The sequence below is a fragment of the Harpia harpyja genome, chromosome Z (genome assembly GCF_026419915.1).
Source record: "Harpia harpyja isolate bHarHar1 chromosome Z, bHarHar1 primary haplotype, whole genome shotgun sequence".
Classification (NCBI taxonomy): Eukaryota; Metazoa; Chordata; class Aves; order Accipitriformes; family Accipitridae; genus Harpia; species Harpia harpyja.
Window position 1 is genome coordinate 17,715,403 of NC_068969.1, and position 20,693 is coordinate 17,736,095.

A 20,693-nucleotide genomic window follows, 5' to 3' on the forward strand; every position below is an offset into this window, starting at 1 on the left:
AATGGATCAGACATTTCTTCACATAACAAGAATAGCCGAAGGCAACATCTGATATTCCACAAAAGGCAAACAACACCATAAACAAGGTACATAAAGCCTCCATGCTTCCCTCTGCCTACAAGAGATCAGGACACACGCCCAGGGACAGGTTATTCTTACCGGCGGGTGCCAGTTTCTAATGCTATCTTCTAAACCAGATCATATTAACCAGTATTTGCAACAGGAAAGCAACTAGGAGGAAGGACCCTAGCTCACCTGAATCTGCAGTGACACATCCTCCACCAAAGAAAACAGCAACATTCTGGCACCAAGTTAATTTCGAAACCACTCATGAGAAGAAGGACAAGGCTAGAACCCAGAAAATTTGTAACACTTACTTTAAAAAAGTACAGTTTTAGAGAAAACAGCAACACTGTAACAAATGTTAAACAGCAACAAAAAAATAGCTACCAAAAAAAAGAAGTCAAAATATCACATCAGCCCAAACCTGCCAAAAATGAAGGGATCATAGCAGGTAAAAGAAGAAAAGTGGGTAAAAATAGAAGTGCCAGGATATGACATGCCTTCAAGTTATAGAAAAAGCATCTGGATTGTCCTCGAATCCCCTCCTGACTGCTGTCTAACTCAGTAATTGTCGCTCTTGAGCAACAGGGTTGTCTCAAGCAGAGCAATGGAGCAACGCCGATTTCTTTTCATCTGATGCCATGTGGGGCAAAGCACCTTCCAGTCGGAAAGGGAACAGTTTGTGCCCTCGGTTTCACAGACCTGGGTGCAGCCCAAAGCCTGCCTTTCGGCCAAGTTTGGAGGATGTCGGTGGACGTGAAGGCGACCTTTTGCTCGTGGCCTCGGGGAAGGACCCATCTCCCCACGGGACCTTCAGCAGGGCCACCAAAAAGCAACTCTGCAAACTAATACGCTGCTACAACTCACTCCAGGTGAAAGGAAGAGCACAGAAAGCCTCATCTCGGCCTGTTAAGGCTCCAGAAGGACAATTTCCACCCTATTTTCAGAGTCTGCCATTTATCGAGCATTGCTAAGGAGACCCACTTCTCTTCTGCACCCTCTTTCGCAAGCCCAAGTGCCAGGCTTGGCAATACATCCTCACAGGATACACACCACACAGCGTGCTGCTCTGTGCAGAGTCACTTGAGCACAATGTTAACTTGAAATCTCTCTTTTTTTTTTTTTTTAAATAAGATAAAAAAGCCTTTTCAATTGAGCAATTTTTACTTTTACAGCAGTTACAGCCAACTGCATGGCTCTGTATCTGGTACCTGCCTGCCTCTGTCCTTCTGCTAAAGTGACAGCTACAGAGTAGTTGAAAACATTTAAGCAAAAGATGTTTTGTCATTTTGTGAAGCGTTAACACTGCTCAACGCTTGACTGTTTTAAAGGACAGTACGTCTTGGCTGTGGACACAGACTTTCCAGCTTAAGTTATGGATTTTGCAATGCTCTGAACATCACTTCCGAAAAGCAAAGACCTTGGAGCGTTCCTCCTCTGCTCTCCCCACGGTCCCCAAAGTCTGAACCAGGGACACATTTTACTTTTCACATCTAAGCTATGGGAAATCCCCATTCAACAGAAAGTTGAGGAAAACAAACCCCAGCAGCTGAGTGTGAAAATTACATAAAGTCCAAAGCCATCGAGTGTGAGCTTTAGGACAGAGAAACAGTCAGGCAAGTGCACAAATGCCTTCCACGTGTTCTGGATGGAAAGAAACTGAATTTTTTAAAGACTAACATGGAAACTGCTTTAAGCAATTTGTCATTTTCAATAGAGGTTCTCCAGCAAAAGAGAGTTTTCGACAAGTTAAACAACTTCCTACCAGAGTGGCTGCGTGCAATGTTTAAACTACCTCTTGCAGACTTCTTAGAAAAGGAATATTTCTAATTTTGCCATTCAGGAAGACTTTGAGATGTCACTGCCATTTGATTTGATCAGTGAAGAGGAAATGCAGAGTTGAGAGAAGGGGAAAACAATGCAAATACCATTCCATAATTTTTAACTTGGTTACAGGCAGCTTGGTGAGCTGGTGCTAATAAGTGTGAACATTGCTTATTTACCTCCAAGAGGGGGAAACTTCAGACATATTTTCTGTAAATGTTACAGCTTAAAGCTCACCTGGATATTACAATGCATAGGTGTGAAATATCATCTGAAAGACAGCTGAGTCCGATTTCATCTTTTTGCTAAACTTGGGCTAGAAACAATGTTTTTACGGCAAAAAGTCCTCCAAACATGATCCAATGCAATGCATAATAATGCTAAGGTCTCTTCTACATCAGGGACTTTGAGGAAAAATAAATAAGCAATAAATATTCCCCACTGTTTCTGCCACTGGTTCAGACAGCTATCAGCATTCAGCAGTGCTGCTGCTGTGTCCTAATACATGAAAGGTCTGTCCTTTAGAGACCTTGATGAAGTTTTGTTTATCAGTTGGTGATGCTAATGGGAAGGCTTTGCTCAGTCGGGAGCTCAGGGAGGAGCGGACTCTGCCTGACACAGCCCACAGGTTGCTGGGAAGATGCTTGAGGTTTATAAAAATGGAGCAACAGAAGCAGAACAGCAGCAAGTATCAGCTGCGTGACTACTGTTTGTAAAATGTACCTCTGTCCGCAATCAATACAGGAAAAGAGGAAGGCCAGGTTTAATTAGTCTGTAAGATGGCTAAAAAGTCCCTAAATTTTTAAAGAAATCTCCCTGGTGGGCACATCCCCCTGGACCTGGAGGGCGGGAGGTGCTGCAGGCAGCAGAAACGCTCTGTCAGAAATCAACCAACAAATTCCTGTATCCAGCACCTCCTGAACCAGGCTCCAGCCAGGCAGCTGATGTAACCTTCCCTGCCAACTCAATTGCACCGTGGAAAAATACTTGTACTCCCAGCCAGGGGCAAGATCCCATCCGGGCAGCGACTGCTACGGCAGATGCTGTACCGAATGAGAGAAGAATACTGAAAATAAAAGTTAACTGTGACAAGCCAGTTTGGGAGCCAGGGTTTCCTTGTTTTCCCCAGCATCCTCAGGGGAGAGCAGGCAGCACCGTTACAGCAAGATGCGATGACAACTCACCCACTCGGTCTCGGGACTCAAAACAGCACGAAGCACGGCAGTCCCAAAGCAGGGCACAGATGACCAGGCTGAGTTATGCACCAGCTACACTAAGTCAATTTGAAATAGATTTTCTATTCAATATCAAATAGATTTAATCCACTGCAACCTTTTAACATCAGTGGGCTCTTCGGGATTGCGACAACTTGCCCGGCTTTTAGGCAAACAGCAATTTCCACACTGGTTTAGGCAAGCCTCAGCACCAATTATAGCATCTTTTACATCCAGACAGACAGAAAAAGCCCTCTGTGATGTGTTACGTTAGCACATGCTTAAATTTAAGCACTCTCATTTTTATTGGGGCTTTTCTCATTTATAAGAGCTTCAGCAGATCCAAATTTACATACTAATTGCTTACCAGTTTGCAATGTGACCAAGATATCCTATCCCAGGTCAGAACTATGTGAAAAAAACCCACTGTATTTCGGTCCTGGAAAAACTGATACATGTGTATTTCCAGCATCAACTAATACAACTGGAAAATTGGCAACAGAAAACAAAAATAAATGGAAAAGACACCTTGGATAGTCCCTGGCTCATCTCTTTTGCAGATAAAAATCTCAGCCTTTGACATGTTTTACAAGCACACAGTAAAAAAAACCTATAGGGAGAAGCTTGTATTTTAGATGGAAACACCATCGTGGCAAATCTCCACCTGAGCAGGACAGCCTGGCGATGCAGAAGGGAGCTGCTCCAGCTGAAGCCGTTTATCCATTTCACATGTTTTAATGTGGATCTGGGAAGCAGCAGAGCCCCACAGCACAGCGATGGGGAGCTGAGATTTGTGGGTCCACGACCTTGTCAGAAGCATCCTGACCAAGTCACACAGCCTTTGTGCTTGGCTTTCCCCCTGCTCCAAACATTACTTGGGGTCTTTTTAGTCCTCACCCTCCCTCTCCTGCAAAGCATCCAGGCAGGGACAACTCTCTTGGGCTTATGGCACAAGAGGGCTCCAGACTTCACCAGGCTTGAAAGATTGCCATCATACATCCAAGTATTCACCACTTCTCCCACCCTCATAAAGAAATGACCTCCTGTTAAAGTGTAACTGTCACCTGCCTCCGGAATGAGGGAGCTAAATGCCACTTTATTGCCTTTAAAATGCCAGAGACCTGCATGCACAACGAAACTGGGCACCTTTCCGAGATAACGTTTATGGGTGTTCTCTAGTTTCCCCTCCTGCAATCTTCAAATGACTCACAGGGACCAGACAAAGGTCTACATAGCAGCTGCCCCCAGCATTTGTCAGAAAAAGGGAATCTGGATGTTCTTCAGCAGCCCGGTTACATAACCCGAATAGAAAACATGAGAGATCTCACGAGCGAGCCATCTTTCAACACCAACATGTTTCTGCAGATGATTTACAGGGCAAGCATCGCTGAAACAGTTTCACCACGGGAATGCCACAGAAGCGAATTTAAATGTTTTTACAGGATCAGAAGGCTGCCCATTCATCTCATGATGAGGTAATGGGCATGGGAACCGTTCTCATCCATTAGGTGGTGGTTTCATACTCTTGCTTTTCAGCTTTCAAATAGCTGTGCCCACAACAAATTTTGCCACTTACGGCGAAATCTATGGCATTGGCTGTGTGACAGCCTGAGCTGCTGGAGTCATGGGATTAGTTTCCACTAAAAAGGGACAAGAGTTGATTCTGGAGCTCTACTGAAGTAGCATCTGACAATATGCATGCGAAAGTGCAAAAAGTAAACATCTATATATATATACACACACATATATGCATACCAGTCACATGTTCCAGGAGCCTCACCCAAGAATTCAAATCATTTTGATAGGTGACACACAGTATTTTCACAAATGCCTCCTCTTAGGCTGGGTACTCATATAAAACTGTCCCCTATACATAACCTCTCTGAGCAGCCAACCCTTAGACCAACACAGCCCTGGTGTCCCCAACACCCCATCTGCATTTTGCCCAGAGCAGTTCTGCACCTCCTGCAGAAAGCCAGAGACAGCCAGTTATTGAGGGTTTAATTGCCTCGCTCCATGGGTAGTAAACGAAGCTTCCTGCAACATGAAGGATTTATATAGACTATGGTTAAGTTCAGACAGAAATACCGCCGTGTGAAATTAGGTTAACAATCTCAGCATGTCCATAATTCTTCACTAAAAAAAAAAAAAAAAAAAAAAAAAGAAAACGTGAGGTAATACAGCTATGGTAAATGTAGAAAAGTATTTGTCAGCTCAGATCTTGATTTGGAAAGTCTGATTAATAACAGCAGATAGTAGGTGACAGGAGGACTCCATAGTGCACACAGACTATACAAAAGTTAACAAAACACTATACACCATTGCTAAGCAAGTTTGATATTTGCATACAAAACAAATACACAACATTTGCTGGGGTATGGGCAGAAGACAATCTAACAACAACAAAAAAGGCCATCCCTTCCCAATAAACAAACAACTTACTGATTTTCTTCAAAAACAACCAAATCCGTGATCCTCAGAGTGCCCCACTGTGAACCTAGCAGAGCCTCTGGACGTGCTCATGCAGACAGGCTGCTGCTGTTCCTCTCAACCACAATCAGTGCACGCTAAGAAGATATTCTATATTAGTCACTTCATTGTTTAAGGAAAAAAGCATACCAGGGAAAGGAGAAAGACATGATTCTTTATTTTGCATCATCCCTCTTTCACCCTTAGGACAGGGAGAGAACAAAGCCTGGGCTGGACCGGTGGCTGCCAAAGCCCCATCAGGCATCCTGTCCCGCAACGCCTTCCCCAGGCACCAGCGCCAGCACTGCAAAGGGGAGACTCTGCCTGGAGACGACAATGTCCCCAAATCCAGCCAAACCACAGACTTCTCCTCCCCAGGCTCACTGGGGATCAGCTACCCCAGGGCCGCGTTGTGCCATGCGTCCCCCGGCTGTCCCCGCACTGCGCAGGGGAGCCGTGCAGGAGCATGAGTTATTTTAGGCACCATATCCTAACAGGATACTCAACAGCAAAGTTGCATCCTATATTATACATCGATGTAAGCATTTAGGGTTCCCGGAACAAGAAGATGTTGGTCTAGACTGCCCTGTCATCAGCTGGAAAGACAGACATGCTCCTGGCTGGTCCTGCAGAAAGCACTCAGCTATTTCTGCTTTTAGAGATGGCCTCAGCATCAGTAGCAAATCCAGCAGTGAACAGTGAACTTTCCTCAACCTGATGCTTTTGGTATCTTCCACGTATCTCCTGCTGCCCTTCTCTCTCTGCCTCTCCTCCAGCCACATTTGGCTTCCAGCAAGGCTCCGGTGAATTGTTCCAAGCAGGTCCAAGCCCCAGGAGCATCCTCCTGTATCCTTGTTGCCTCAAGCTTTCAAAAGACTGATTAACAAATAAGAAGGCGGTGATAGCTTAAAAAATAAAAAAAAAAACAACCTAAACCATGAGAAGTGTGATATGCTTGCTATTCAAGGACTGTTTAGATTATGTGTACTCAAGGTAAAGCTTGTCTAGTTTAAGATTCTGCTTACAATAGAGGATGCTTAAGGAGTGTTTGGATAATAGTCAAGGCACCAGATAAGGGACATTTCAGAGTCACAGATTTACTAATTGAGGACATACATCCGCCTTCAGAATTGAGAAAGGAGGGGTGGGCAAGAGAAACAAAGACCCTGGTGTCCTCAGATGAGGCATGACCATAAGAGGACAAAAGGAGTAGGGGTATTCTTCCCCAAAGGACCACCAAAAACCACTGCACAGGCATAGAAGACTCTATGGGATGATTGCTCAAGAGAACAACACGTCATGTTTGCTCAACATAATGAATATGCAATAGTTAGGCGGAACATATGTATTAGATAGGCGTGGTGTTTCAACTGTAGTGTATAAGTATGGACTGAAAACCTCGGTAGGTGTGCTCGATTCGTGGAAATCTTCCACCTTGCACCCTGCGCAGAATAAAGCAATCTCTCCTCTCTAAACACACTTTGTGTGTTTTGGGAGTTACCTTCTGATCAGGTAACATCCCTGACACTTAAATTGTAATTGGGAGTTCTACACACCCCTTTGGGAAAGGAGGAGGACAGGCGTGTTCCTTGCTATTTTTAAGAAAAGTCTTTTCACAGTTATTCTGCAGCCCAGGTCCTCACCTGCCCAGTTCAGCCTGTTTGGGAGGTAACTTTCCCCTTTCTCTCTCATGCATCCAAAAAAAATCCGAGACATCTGTGTCTGTCATCAGTTTGGACTAACACCCACTTAGCGCAGGATCTGCACCACTGGAATAAGAGAAGTTGAACATCAAAGTTGGGTTTTTTTGAGAGTACACAATATCTGCACAGCTTTGTTTGTGTTGAGGGAGTGGCTGGATTTTAGGCAGCTTCTTTTTCAAAGGCTTTTTGTTAATAACTAAATGAAAAACCCAGAGTTGAGGTTTTCCCCTTAAAAAACAAGCCACTGTGATTAAGGATATGAAGAAAGAAAAGTCGGTCTCTTCCCAGTCTAATTGTACCGAGGCACTGACTTCAGGGCTCCAAAATTACAGATGTATAATCCAAGACAATGAACTCTTTAGTCAAGGATTAGCAAACCATGCAAAACTGATTCCTTATTCAAATGCCTTGCAATTGTAAGGGCATCTGTTCCACTTTGCAAGTCATCCCAAAGGCTTTGTTTGGTTTTTTCCTGTTCCATTATGAAGACAGGGTGCTTTGCATTATTTTCACACCGTGTAATAAGTGCTACTCTTTAGTCTAATAGGGGACAGTCAATGAAATCCAATAACTGTTTTTACCTTATTTTTCTTTTAAGTTATGATACAAGCCCTCTGAAATATAAAACCAAGAACTGTTCTTACTCAAAAGCCAAGCCTGTAAAAATGTAACCCAAAACGCCAGGACCTGAAGAAAAAACTATTTTGTTTCTCCAAGGTATATTAGGGGCAGGTTGTTTGTTTTTTTTTTTTTAAAAAAGGGGGGAATTTATGTAGGTTTCAATAATATTACTAACACAAAACAGTTCAGCACAAATGATGCCAAAGTCAGGACTGGGGACTAGCAGAGAGAGCAGTGCCATCATTCCAGCCCATAGCAGTGGAATAGCTCTGGAAACCATTTAAAATGTCACAGGAGGGAGGATGGATGGAGTGTCTGACCTTTGGAAAATGAAGGGTGGATCTCAACAAAAATATCCCAGCTACCCTGAGCCATGCTGCTCCTGCAGGGCCAAGAAGGATGCTGGCCCACCTATTTGGTCTAGAAGAAAAAGCAAAAAAGAAAAATAAAGAAAAAAAAAATCCAAATCTGCCAACATACCAGCCCCACGTAAAAGCTGCCAAGCTGCTCTGGAAACAGGCAGCCTCTTCCACAGCTCTCTATCAGATCAGTAGAAAACAAGTTCTGGACAATAGCCCAGGCTTAGGTTTGTTTCCCAACACCAGATCCTTGCAGGGAACACCAAACTTAAACCATCAAACGCACTGGAACTCTATGGGTTGCCGGCTCCCGCAGGACTCGGAGCCTTCCCTGTCAAACCGCCACAACAGCTAAACCAAAGCAAGTTACGCGAGACCAAAATAAAAAGTGAGAAAACAAAATATCAAGTGTCAAGAGAGACAGAGAAAATTATGATAGCGGTGAAAATTATGTTTCTGCGGGAGCTGGTCTTGCACGCTCAGCAGCGCTGTCACTCAGTGCCAAAAAGCTGCTGTTTTCTCCGTCCTGCAAGTGGTGCCTCGGGTGACAGGGTAACGGGAGCGGATAAGATCTTCATAGATCACGGGGGACAACGACCCATCCCTGCGCCCTTGGTGCAAAAAGGTCACTTAATACTCAGTTTCTAAAAGGCAAAAATAAAATTTTTCCACAGCTGCGCTACAGAAAAATTCTGCAGAAATACGGATGACGAGGATCGCGTATTTTGCTGCTCCAGGAGTTGGGACACGGAGCTGGAAGGAGCTCAGATGGGATGGAGGGGTCTGAGTACCAGCCCTCCAAGTACCACCAATTGCTCACGGTAAGGATCCCTGCCTTCAGCTAACCTTTTGCCTCAAACTCTTCATAGTTCTTCTATAATTTCACGGCACTTGCTCACACACAACCAGTACTCCATGCTTTTCACCAAGAACTTAAAGTCACTTGCAGCACACAAAGATCAAAACCCATATGCCTTGATTTACAAGTTCCAGTTGAAGTCAAGAGGGAGCGTAAAAAAAAAAAAAAAAAACCAAACACCTGAAATAACTAGCAAGCATAGCTTGCATCTGGACTGAAGTAAGGGAATGTAAACAACAAACTTGGTCAATTATTTTAAAAAACCTCAACAGAGGTCCCAAGGATCCTACCCTTGCCCACAGCTCAGACCTTGCTAATGAGATAGAAAAAGCCCTTGAGGCAGCAGCATCTTCTCAGTTACCTTCAAACTGTGCGATGACGAAATCTAAGGAATGAGGGACGTGTTGGCCTAAATCATCAGTTCTGTACAGCCACAAAAGTACTACTCAGAAGGTCTTTATTTACACCTTAATAGAGCTGCCCTTGGGCAAATGTTTTCCCTGTCAAAGGAGTAGGGGTATTTCTCAGGCATCAGATGAAGAGATACAGAAACAGTCAGAAGAGATCCATGAATGATCACAGCCTGAGCCAGAGGAAAATGGCAATCCCAAACATGGGAATGCAAGGAGCTACTGCCGGTTTGGCTTTCAAACCTGTTAAAAGAAGTTCTTAAATTTCTAACAAGATACATGGAAGATGAATCTTAAATCTCACAATAGCAGGTCAATAATTCACTCGTGCAGGAGTTGTAACTTGGTCTCAAAAACTAAACCAAAACAACACTCAGGATGATGTTAACATCTTAGTTTGCAATGATGTTGAATGACTGCCTATAATTAGACTATAATTGTGATTTAATTGCTCTGTGATCTGACCGGCCATAAAGAGGGAGCCGGGAGTCCCATCTCAATGGGTGGAAAGATTAACCTTATTGTGGAAAACATAATCCCATTTCATGCCGTTAGAAGGATCGTATTAATTCCTGAAAATTTTTATAACAGCAAAGATGTGGCACTTAGGCTCTAACGTCCATCTCTGGGGTGCTACCTCACGGCTCTGGAGAGGATGGATGACTGGTTTGCCACAAGCAGGATCAGCTTCTAAATCCTGACAAGTACTACACTGTAAATTCAGGCATAGTAAAGATAAGGTCTTCTTCACAGCACTATTTTAATGCACAGACATACACATTTCACAACTACTAAATGCAGTACTACTTTAAAGAAAGAAGACTACTGATTTGTCGCAAAATATATTAGAAGTGATGCAAAGAAAGAGATTCTGCTTTTTTTAATTTTACATTTCAGTAGTGACTAGCCCTGCACAATGCTTATCCCAGCACGTCACTGGTGAAAACAGGCCTTATAAATCTAAAATGCACGAACGTCTCCCAAGTTTTTGGATGGCAAATCTTTCACTCCACTTCAAATCCACTTGGGTCCTAAAAGAATTTGGGTCAAACGGAAAAACAACTTGCAGAATTCACTGTGCAAGTGACTGGCACTCAGCTACGCAAAGACTAAAGGGAAACACTTTTTGGAGCTCATGCGTGACGCTGCAGAAGTAAACTCCTAGGAACAGCAAGAGCTCACTCTCTAAACATGTTTTCCCTTCATTGGCCAAATCAACGGAGGCAGCTGCCTGCACGTCAAACCGAATGCAAGCTCTGCTATATCTCAGGGAGGCACACGTGCATCAGCGCTCGCTTTCGGTCCCTGCAATGCCAGGCACCAGCATAACCTACTTAGCGTGGGATGTTCAGTGTCACCCACTAACAGAGTGACACTCTGCTTCCCAGTGTTTGCTAAACTACTGAACACACAAAAATTTACAGATGCATCAACTTTTCTTTTTTTTTTTTTATGTTCTACAAAAAAAAAAGTATCCCAGACAGCAATTCTCTCACAAGCTCTCTCGGGAAAATAAAAAGAAAAGGTCCAAATACCAGCTCGTGCAAACTTTTTGAAAGAAGCTGGCTTCGTTCAGACTAGTACACGTAACCGATTTCAACATTTCACGATCGCCTCGTATAGCAAATGCCAACCTGACATTGAAGCATTGAGTCACTGCACTGTATTTCAGAATTTATCTTAGGGTCAAGTTAATGTTTGAAAAGAAACAAATGAAGCTGATAGTGCTGGGTAAACAGTGACTTTCTGTTTGGGATACGCCTGTTCCTGTTTGCCCTGTGTAGGGCTGAAAAAAAAAAAAACAAAAAAACACCACAAACCCCCCACAACTCCTCCCTACTGTGGGATCGTCCCAGCTGCAAAGTACTATGAAAATTATTAATTGCATAAATTGATCTCAACACCTCCTGGTTTCAAAGCAACTGGTCATTTAGAGCTTGGGATCCTGAGACTTTTTAGGGAAGCAAAGTGTTGAACTGAGAACTAAAAAAACAATTTAAAAATAAGTGTAAAAACATACTAACTTTGTCAGTTTCCCATACCAAGCATCTGGCTTGGTATGTTGGCACAGGTCATCTAACCAAGGAGCAAAAAAAAATAAAAGGCCGCAATCTCAAATCTCTCTGAATGTGCCCACCTATCACTGAGGGAAAAAGAAAATGCAGGTACCTTGCCTTAGACAAAACACGGTCAATTTTTTATAGATACAGCCTTAATTCTTCCCTTGTGAAGAATGGCATGACAAACTTTTGTTCTGTTGTGCTGGACTCTGTTAATCGAAATACATAAGAAGAAACAGTGAGCCCAATTTTATTATTGATTTATCCAAGTAAGCTATACATTATGGATTTATCGAAGTAAGCTATTTTGAAAAATGTGAAGTGTATTCAAGGAAGCTCCAATATTCACAATACAGCCAAGAAATCACTGTGTTAAGGCAATGCCAGCTTTACACAAGAATATGAGACCATTGCTCCTAGAATTCAATCTATTAATTCTATACTCTCAGACCAAGTAATAATAAAAATGCATTTATTAACTCCACATGAGTCAATTGCCAATTTCATCAGAACTTAGGCACAGATGTAAGATGGAAACAGTCAGTCATAAAAGCACTACATGTTAACTGAGGGTTTTTTTTCACACATTTGACAGTTCTGAAAGTTACCAAGATACATGGCAGCAGATTCTTCCTCTCTCTCCCCCAAAACCAGGCAACTATAGTGGTATATTTTTTTTCTTAAACGTAATATCAAAAAAGGGGAAAAGAAAGGGAAAGCTTCGTTAAAGTTCTTTAGCTTTCCTCACTCTTTCTCACAGGGTAAGCAAAGGACCAAGAAATCCCATATGAGCAGTATTAAATACTGTTATTCCAACTAAGAGAATTCATACAGGCTCCCCCTTTTTGTACTTTGTGGGAACCTATTCAAACTTACGACTCACAAAAGCAAGAAAAAATATTGCATGTGGACCTGTAAGTCTATAAACCCTAGTTTAATGATAAAGCCTGTGCATAGCCTATTCCACCTATGTTTCAATTCTTAGTCCCTTGTCCTCCACTAAGTGCAAGGTCAGAACAGTTATTTTCTCTGTTCATGCTTGCAGATGACTGACTTATTTATAGTAAATTTCCTGTTTTTCCAGCCTTGTAAATGTCATACAAAATAGACAAGGCAATAAAACATATACATTTCCAGGCTAATTTTGCCCTAGCACTTCAGCACCAGTCGATTAGGCACTAAGAACTAGGAAAAGGAGGAGAATCATAGTTAAAAACGTGTTTACAATCTTCACACTCCTTCGCTGCCTGCTCTAGTGCCACACACCTCCTGTTGAATGACAGTTGCCATCCCCATAATGAGATTTTTAATCAACATTGAAGTAATGCATTTTAATTGAAACACTCTCCTTTTCTCTGCTTATGATCCTGATCCATGAGGGAGTTCCCCACTCTGCACAGAAAAGCATGCAGGTGCCAGCATTGACAGGCACAGGGAACTGCTTTCCAGACCACAAAAATATTTAATGATTTTTAAAAATATATCTTTCTATTCTACATTCCTGTCTAATAAAGCATTTAAAAAAACAGAAAGACGGGGGGGGGGGGGGGGGGGGGGGGGGGGGAACTATAATCCCACAGTAACCAGGGGCTTGGTTCTCACCTCCAGATGAGGATGGTCCAAGGTTCAAGTGCTTGCCCTGACTCCAGGCAGGGGTTTGAACCTTTTTCTCCCAACTTCCAGGTAAACCCAACCAGTAGGCTAAAACTCAGCGCTCTGCCCCTTCTTTTGACCATATCCTGGAGCCGAGAGACATTTACCACTAAATTCTGTCATTTCTGGTATATTCCCATGACATGTTTATATTTAGATTAACTAGTGTTTCCAAAATAACAAAAAGTTTAATCACAAATCGCTTGGTTGGGAAGGGGCTTTTTTATGCACCTTCTTTCATCCACCAACACCGATCACATTGCAACATACAGAAGCTGTATTTTAACACTTCTGCTAAAACAATTAGTATGCAAAAAAACCCTGCCTAATTTCCTCATACTTTTCTTCATGCTTTTCTCCCCCTCCCGTCTGGGCAGGGAAACCAGCAGGCTCAGTTTCCCTCCCCACTTCCCACTGAAGCCAAGAAAACGCAGCAGGGAAGATGCACACTTGTTTAAAGAAAACTGGTTTTGTTGGGAGTTTGTGCTGTTGGCTGGAATATTTCTACTGACTCTTGGAAATGACTAACAAGTAGCCGTGCTTTGGTACATCAGCTCCGGGGCAGTTTTGAGCTGAGGTTGCCCCAAAAAGGGGAGCAGGTGGCGGAGGAGGATTGCACAGCCCAGCTCCGGCTCAGCTCCTTTCTGAAAACCCATCGCTGCGATCTGCTCTGGTACCGGAGGTTTGAAGGATGGCTGTGAAATGAGTGCCTGCAGCCCTCCGGCTCTGCTCATTGGTGAGGCGAGGGACAAGACTTCAGGTGACGGTCCTGCCAGCTGGCCATAAATTTTGTCCGCAGCGACCAGCTGGGTTGAACCAAGTACAAGAAAAAAAACCCCAACCCTCTCGCACTACCAGCTACAGCAAAACCCCAAGACTTGGGATGCCTACATGCCTGGATGACAAATAAACTTTCCCCTAAGGAATCTTTTAGGCAATCTGAACACTAACAGTTTCCTGGAACTAACTTCGAGTCCTGCCCTGGAAATTACAAGGCCATTAGCCAGGCCTGTTACGCTAACCTGTTGAGTGACTGTTGCGTGTACACGGATGTGAAGTGGCTTTTTTTGTTGGTCGGTTTTTTTTTTTTTCCACCTCTTATCCTCTTCCCCAGCCAAACTGGAGAGCTACCTGTGCGAGCCTTCACCTGTGTGCTGCAGGGCTGGGAGCATGGATGTGCCCTCACCTAGGGCTAAACCAGGGGGAAAAAAAAAAACAAACCCACCAAAGCCGAGCTGACCTTCAGCCAGAGAGGAGAACTGCCCTCGCAGGAGGGTCACAGCTTTTCCCTTCCCAAAGGCGGGCAGCCGGCAATCCCATGCTGCACTTTTTGAACAAGACTCCAGTCATTGCCCAGCAGCGCGGCTGCTCGAAAGGATGCTCAGCTGCCGAAGGAGGGAATCTCTCCCATATTCCCCCAGCTGCGGGTCTGTCTCGGCCGCCCCAGGGGTCAGCCCCGGACAAAGGGCTTGCCCCCTCCCTTCCCCGACACCCGTGGGTGCCCCCGCGGGGAGCGCAGGAGGCTCCGCGGTGCCTCAGGGAAAGTCTCACGCAATCGCTCGCCGTGCTTAAGGCAGGCCAGAAAACTGCAGGGAGACTCCAGACAGAGTCAGGAGGATACGGTGCCCGTGCATAAGTGCACGGGGGGGGGGGGTGAAGGTGCGCACACGAGTGGGGGCGAACGCCCGCGCGGTGACAGGCGCAGCGGCTGACCGACTCCCGTCGGGGTCCCGGCTCGCCCCGAAGGGCTTCACGTTCGCCTCTCCCTCCCTTCCCTACCGCACTCGCCCTTGGCCACCCAGTACCACAGGAGGGGACCCTTCACCTCCCCCGCGGCCCCGTGGAGCAACGCGGAGTGGGTCCGCACCCCGCCCCCCGGGCCCCGTCCCCGTCCCTCCGCGGCCCCGCTCGCACCTTGTCGGACGGCTTTGACCACGATGGGGTCCTTGCAGCTCCGGATCACTTCCAGCACGTCGTAGCGCGGTAACCCCGAAACGCGGACCCCCTGTACCTCCAGCAGCAGCTCCCCCTCGCTCAGCGCCGCTTCGCCGTCCCCCTCCACCGCGCCCGCGTAAGGGAACTCGCCGTGCTCCGCGCCGCCGAGGAGGGCGAAGCCCAGCTGCCCGCCGGGCCCACGGGTGAGCGAGCATTGCCGCACCCGGCCGGCCCAGTGGTTCTTCTTCTGGACGACGCGCGACATGGTGCTGCGCGGCCCTCCGCGCCCGCGGAAGCGCGGTAAGCAGGTGCGCAGGGGGCTCCGACCCGCTGCCTCATAGACCGACCCGCCGCCGCCGCCGCCGGCCCCTCAAGCCATCGCCGCCGGCGCCGACGCTCCGCTCCGGCCGCGCTCGGCCCGCATGGCTCCGCGCCCGCGGAGGGCGCGCGCCCGCCTTGCCTCCCGCCGTCCCTCTCCCGTCTAGATTTAAAAAAAAAAAAAAAAATTAATAAAAAAAAAAAAAAGGCAAAAGCGCTGCAAAAGCAAATCCGGCCGGTCCTCGCCCTCCCCGCGCTGCTGTTTTTGTTGGGCTGCCCCTCTCTCCGCGGGCGCTGCGCGGGGCGCGGAGGCAACGCGCGGCGCCTTTAAGGCGATACAAAGACCCGTTTGTTTTGTTACACTTGGGTCCGTCCCGCTCCGCCGCGCTCCGCGCCGCCGGCGCAGGCGCTTTCGCAAACACCCCGCCCCGCCCCGGCGCGGCCCGGCCCCCGGCCGCCTCTCCGCCCCCGGCACGGCACGGCACGGCACGGCACGGCCACCCCCCCCCCCCAGAGCCCCAAGTGCGAGCCCCGGTCCCTCCCCGGTTCCCCCTCCGCGGTTCCCCCTCCGCGGCGGCGGTACCGGTGCGCGCCCTGGTTGGAAGGTCCCCGTTCCCACGGCTAACTTTTGCGAAGGGAAAAAGTGGGTGCCTGCGCACCCCGCGGAGGGGGCTGGGGTGAAACTCGTCTGCAGAGTTAAGTCACCGCCGAGAAGGGGCTGGGGAGCGCAGGCGGGGTCCGCGGAGAAGTTCAGCCCCTGGAAGATGCTCATGTTTTGGGGGAAGAGGGATGGTAATCCTTCGCTTTCCCCAGGAGGATTTCTAGGATTTTTCCAAGTCGCAAACCTCTGGAATCGCTGCTCACCTGCGCTTTCCAAGGGGTTGTTACGGCAGAGGGCACGATGAAATACAAGCCCCCAGGAAAAACTTGCACAAGCCTGTCATTAAAATGGTATCAAAGTGCTTGTGCAAGGCTGAGTTAAAGCCGTGCTCGTGCCCTTAGTTCTCCACTTTTTGACTGGGTGCTTGAATTTGTGATGTTAACAACGTTCTCGCATTTTATTTTCCCTGTGTAATTGTTTAGAAGCTGGACAGACCTATAGCGAGGTCTGTCTGCTGGGGAAAGGGACGTGCGTCCATTTGTTTGTCCTTGGCCACGACTCTTCAAAGTTACCCAGAACCGGTGCGAAACTCAAAAGGGGAAAATAAGTAAGCATGCACGTACCAGCTGTCCCTTCCAGGTCATGCTCCATGCTTCCAAACCTGAAAGCCAGGCCTCATTTTGAGCAGTCTTACGCATGACCGAACCCCTTCCAGCAAGGAATTCAGTTGTCAGATGTATGCGTGCCCTATTTTGCTGCTAATCGGGACTGAGAAGTGACACAGGGAAACAAAGAGCCTGGTCTCGCTCCCTGTGCTGCCCTAACGTGCGCTCTGCCGGTACAGCCCGCAGACTTTTGCTGCTGTCCGCGTTGCTCTCTCATCTCACATCTCTCAAGCCATGCGTGTACCGAAACAATCTGCGATGCCAGAGAGCCGGCAGGCTCGGGGAGCCCGTGTGTGATAGCTGGGGATGGAGCTCAGCCTGATGTCCTCTGGTGCTGGCAGAGCTGATCAGCCAGGCTTAGCTCACAGACCTCAAAAGCGGGGTGACGGGTACCTTCCCTGCCCTTACGTCTGTCCTAGATGAAGTAGGGAAGCCTGTCCTTCCCTCACACCCTGCAACCCCATCACTCCTTTGCCCCAGCCGAGAGCTCTGATACGGCTATTTCGTAAAATCCCCATTGCTGCAAGCACTGCTCTGCAGCAGCAGAAGCCGTGGTCTCTGGCCGGAGTGGCACAGCCACCTCCAGGCAAGGGAAGAGGAACGCTTTGTCCAATGTCACATAGCACAGCAGTGAGTCAGCTCCATCCCCTGTGCCTCGGGCACCTCTGTCCAGGTCTCCATGGGAAGCAGGTGGGATTGCCAGCGCTCAGAAAGTTGGAATAAGTACCTGAGCCCCTTCCAAGGAGCAGGGCAGAGCCTGCCTTCCTGGGTATCAACGGCAAATGCAGAAGAGGACTCATGAAATTCAAATTACCTTCCATGTCGAGCCCCTGTTTTCTTCCATCTCTCTAAGAGGTTTCTTTCCATTTGGAACTTTAATACTTAATTTTCACACTTAAAGCTGTGCTGATCCCCTATGTTTGAGCAGCAATAACTGCCTTACGTCTGCTTTTGCTGTCTCTGTAACCAGCTGCCCAATTTGTCACTTTTAGGATGATGGCACGCTTTTTATCGTGCCTTCACCAGTAAAGACTGGATCAGTGATCAGGCTAAATCCCCCGGGGAATAAATGCTCGGGAGGCCCACGAACCCTGGAGAGAAGCAGCACGGCTGGCGGGGAAGGGTTTAATCTCATCTGCATACCAGCTGATAGTTGTGTCACACGTGTGAGCTCACAGCGCAAGGGGACTCTTGTTCACAGCTGAGAGCTGGGTGTGACATATTTTCATCACCATCATTTTGCGGGACGTGTTATGTGACAGCCCTGCTAAGCTAAAATTCATCTGGGATCCATGTGAGTATCACATGAGCTGTGGCTGCCCTGAATAGATCTTACAGAACTACTCATGCCTCATGGAAAAATTTTTGAAAAACGCTATTTTGAAAAACAATTTTGCTAGCAAGATTTATGAGATGACAGATTTCCGAGGGCCATTTTCCGTTTGTTTACAAACACTGCAACGCTAATGCAAGTGTGAGCTGTTCCCATCGTAATCCTAACGCCATGCTCATGTCTGGGCCACTGCATTCCCAAAATTGTTCTTGCTGGCAATTAATAAACCCCACAAACCTCAGCCAGAACTTTCTTTTGATTTTAAGACTTTCCCTTCAGTTTTCCTCCATGATCAGCTTCCTACCGTTTTATCTCCTAGTTGCATCCAGGAAGGACCAGTTGGTCAAGCCGTTAGTCAGGATAGCCCTAGATCCTGGAAGCTGGCATCACTTCTAACAGCTCAAATATAGCCAAGATTTTTCGTTGTCATCATTCCTGACCCTGCGACTGCCCAGCACCTTACTGCTACAGCAAGATGATTTCAGGACACAGCTGCTCCAACCACCTCTATTTAAAGGAAGCCCTTGGTTAGGCATTAACAGTGGTGAGCTCGTGACCTGTGGCAGGTCTCCTTCTGCCAGAAGAGTCCCTGACACCAGCCCCATAGATAATCAGGTCATTACACCATACAAAAACCTGCCTTCGCATTTCAGCTGTGCAGCACGGCCTCTCTCCCGGGGGACGGTGGTCCTGCCTTTGCAGGGAACTGATTTAATGATTAACAGACCATCTTAATCTCCAACAACTGCCGTTCCAATAACAATACCCTCCTTTTTGCAAGGGTCTCTAAGCGGTTTATAAACATTAATTAATGAAGCTTCACAGGGCACCCCGGGGAGCAGCTGAACATTAACCCGGAGCAGGGAGAAGCTCGGGCACATCCCTCATCCGAGCAAGACTGGCTGCAGCCATCCCACCTCACCTGCAGCTGCTGGTCCAGCCTCATCTCACACAGGACAGCACACTCTTAATCAGCTCGCAGCCCACAACAGTGTTATAAAACCTGACTCGAGCTGGCTCAGAGCTTTAAGCAGAGTCCAATTTTCTTGCTCTTTTGTCTGCAGTCGCCGTGATTTGGTGGCCTGTCTCTTGGCAGCCTCTAATCTGTTGGGATGAGTGGGCTGGTGCTTTCTTCCCTCTTCAGAAGGTGCTCCACATGCTTTCAGCCCCGCTGCAACCACACAACAACAGCTAAAATGGTTCTTTCAAACAGGATATCGACCCGTGGTCTTGGTCTCATAAGCGCCTCTGAAATTTCATGCTGTGTCCTGGATTTTAAAACGGGTCAAAGCTCCCCCAAGCATCAAATCATTCTCTCAAATTTCATATTAAAACTAGAGAAAACCACAGTGTTATTTGTTTGGGGATGAAAAACCCTGTCTAGTCACTGAGAACGTTGTGGGTTTGTGAGAGTTCAGAGCCATCCACTCCCACCAGAGAGTGTAAAAAAAGATGACAACGACTAAGGCTACAAACAAAAGTACAGATTATTTAATACATCAGAATTTATTCTTAATTTCCAGCTAAACCCCAAACCCTCAATACTTTGACATCACAGGGCTTGAGGCTTTGAAAGCCTGAGTATGTGGATCTTGGGAGAAAAAGATACTTTAAACAAGGTCCAGCCTTTCAGACGTTGAGGTTTCCTGTTGGTACACTCATGCTACCAGCATCTGTCGGTAGGAGAGCCATGTATTGCTCTATTTCCCAAACAGGAACTGGTTTTCATAGTAATCCCACCTAACTTTTATTGGATATGAATTTTCTATGTGACATCCAAGGTTTCTGGACAAACCGGTACTGCTCTCTGGTAGCAAGGAGGAACTGGGCTGATGCTGCTTTGAGTCCTGGCTCTGGCAAACGTTTCAACAGATGACCCAACTCCAGATACCAATTGAAGCCTGTATTTGTAGCAAACCTCCCAAGTGTCAGGACACGATCGGTTCTGGTCAGAGCCACAGACCAGCCAGCACAGACAGGTGCTGCCTAAGGTTGTTGGCAGAACTGGGCCAGCAAGGTCTGTCTCCAAAGGCAGCACCTTGCCTGGGACATCTCCAGCCTCCTACAGCAGGGTGGCTGGATCCCATCCCAGGGCTCACTCCCCAGAGTGAATCTGTGACAATGGGATCCTAAGAAAAAGGCAACTCACCCCTTACTGGGATCCCCTGTGTCACCTTCCTCTGCAATTTATTTCAATAATATCACACACAGTGGAATATAAACTGAAGATCAATCTCATAACCATATTAAGACACTCCAGGGTGTATTTTATAGGGCCATTAATACACTTCTTGGGTGGTTAAAGTCACCCACAGCATAAATTAATCGCTCCATAAAACATGCTCTGTCATATCCTATGGCTTAAATAACACACAACAGGACAGGTATATTGGGATGTTGTTGAGCTTATTGGGTGGAAGCACAAGGGCACACAGTGACCGCCTGGCAGCAGGTATGCCCTCCTGGAGATGCCAGCCTTGGGGTGTCTTACAGATAGCATGAAACCAACAGGCGAGATTCTAAAAAAAAAAAAAAAAAAAAAAAAAATCCTACACAATTCAAAATTGTAGATCTCATTAACTTCTATTAGCATTTGTGCTCTTGAG

At 46.7% G+C, this 20,693-nt stretch overlaps 1 protein-coding gene across 27 annotated transcripts in view; it reads right to left on the reverse strand.

Annotated features, from left to right (window-relative positions):
• The window catches only part of MAGI1 (membrane associated guanylate kinase, WW and PDZ domain containing 1), a 357,507-nt gene extending 341,963 nt beyond the window's left edge, over nt 1-15,544 (reverse strand). For 17 of the 27 annotated variants that reach the window (XM_052776003.1, XM_052775992.1, XM_052776005.1 and 14 more), the window contains exon 1: nt 15,150-15,543. In XM_052776003.1, coding sequence (XP_052631963.1) covers nt 15,150-15,435 — 286 coding nt within the window. In that variant the 5' untranslated portion in view covers nt 15,436-15,543. Of the gene's footprint in view, nt 1-15,149 lie in introns of all 27 variants that reach the window. The other 10 variants (XM_052775998.1, XM_052776015.1, XM_052776007.1 and 7 more) reach the window with 2 other exon arrangements.
• Nucleotides 15,545-20,693: the final 5,149 nt, after the last annotated feature.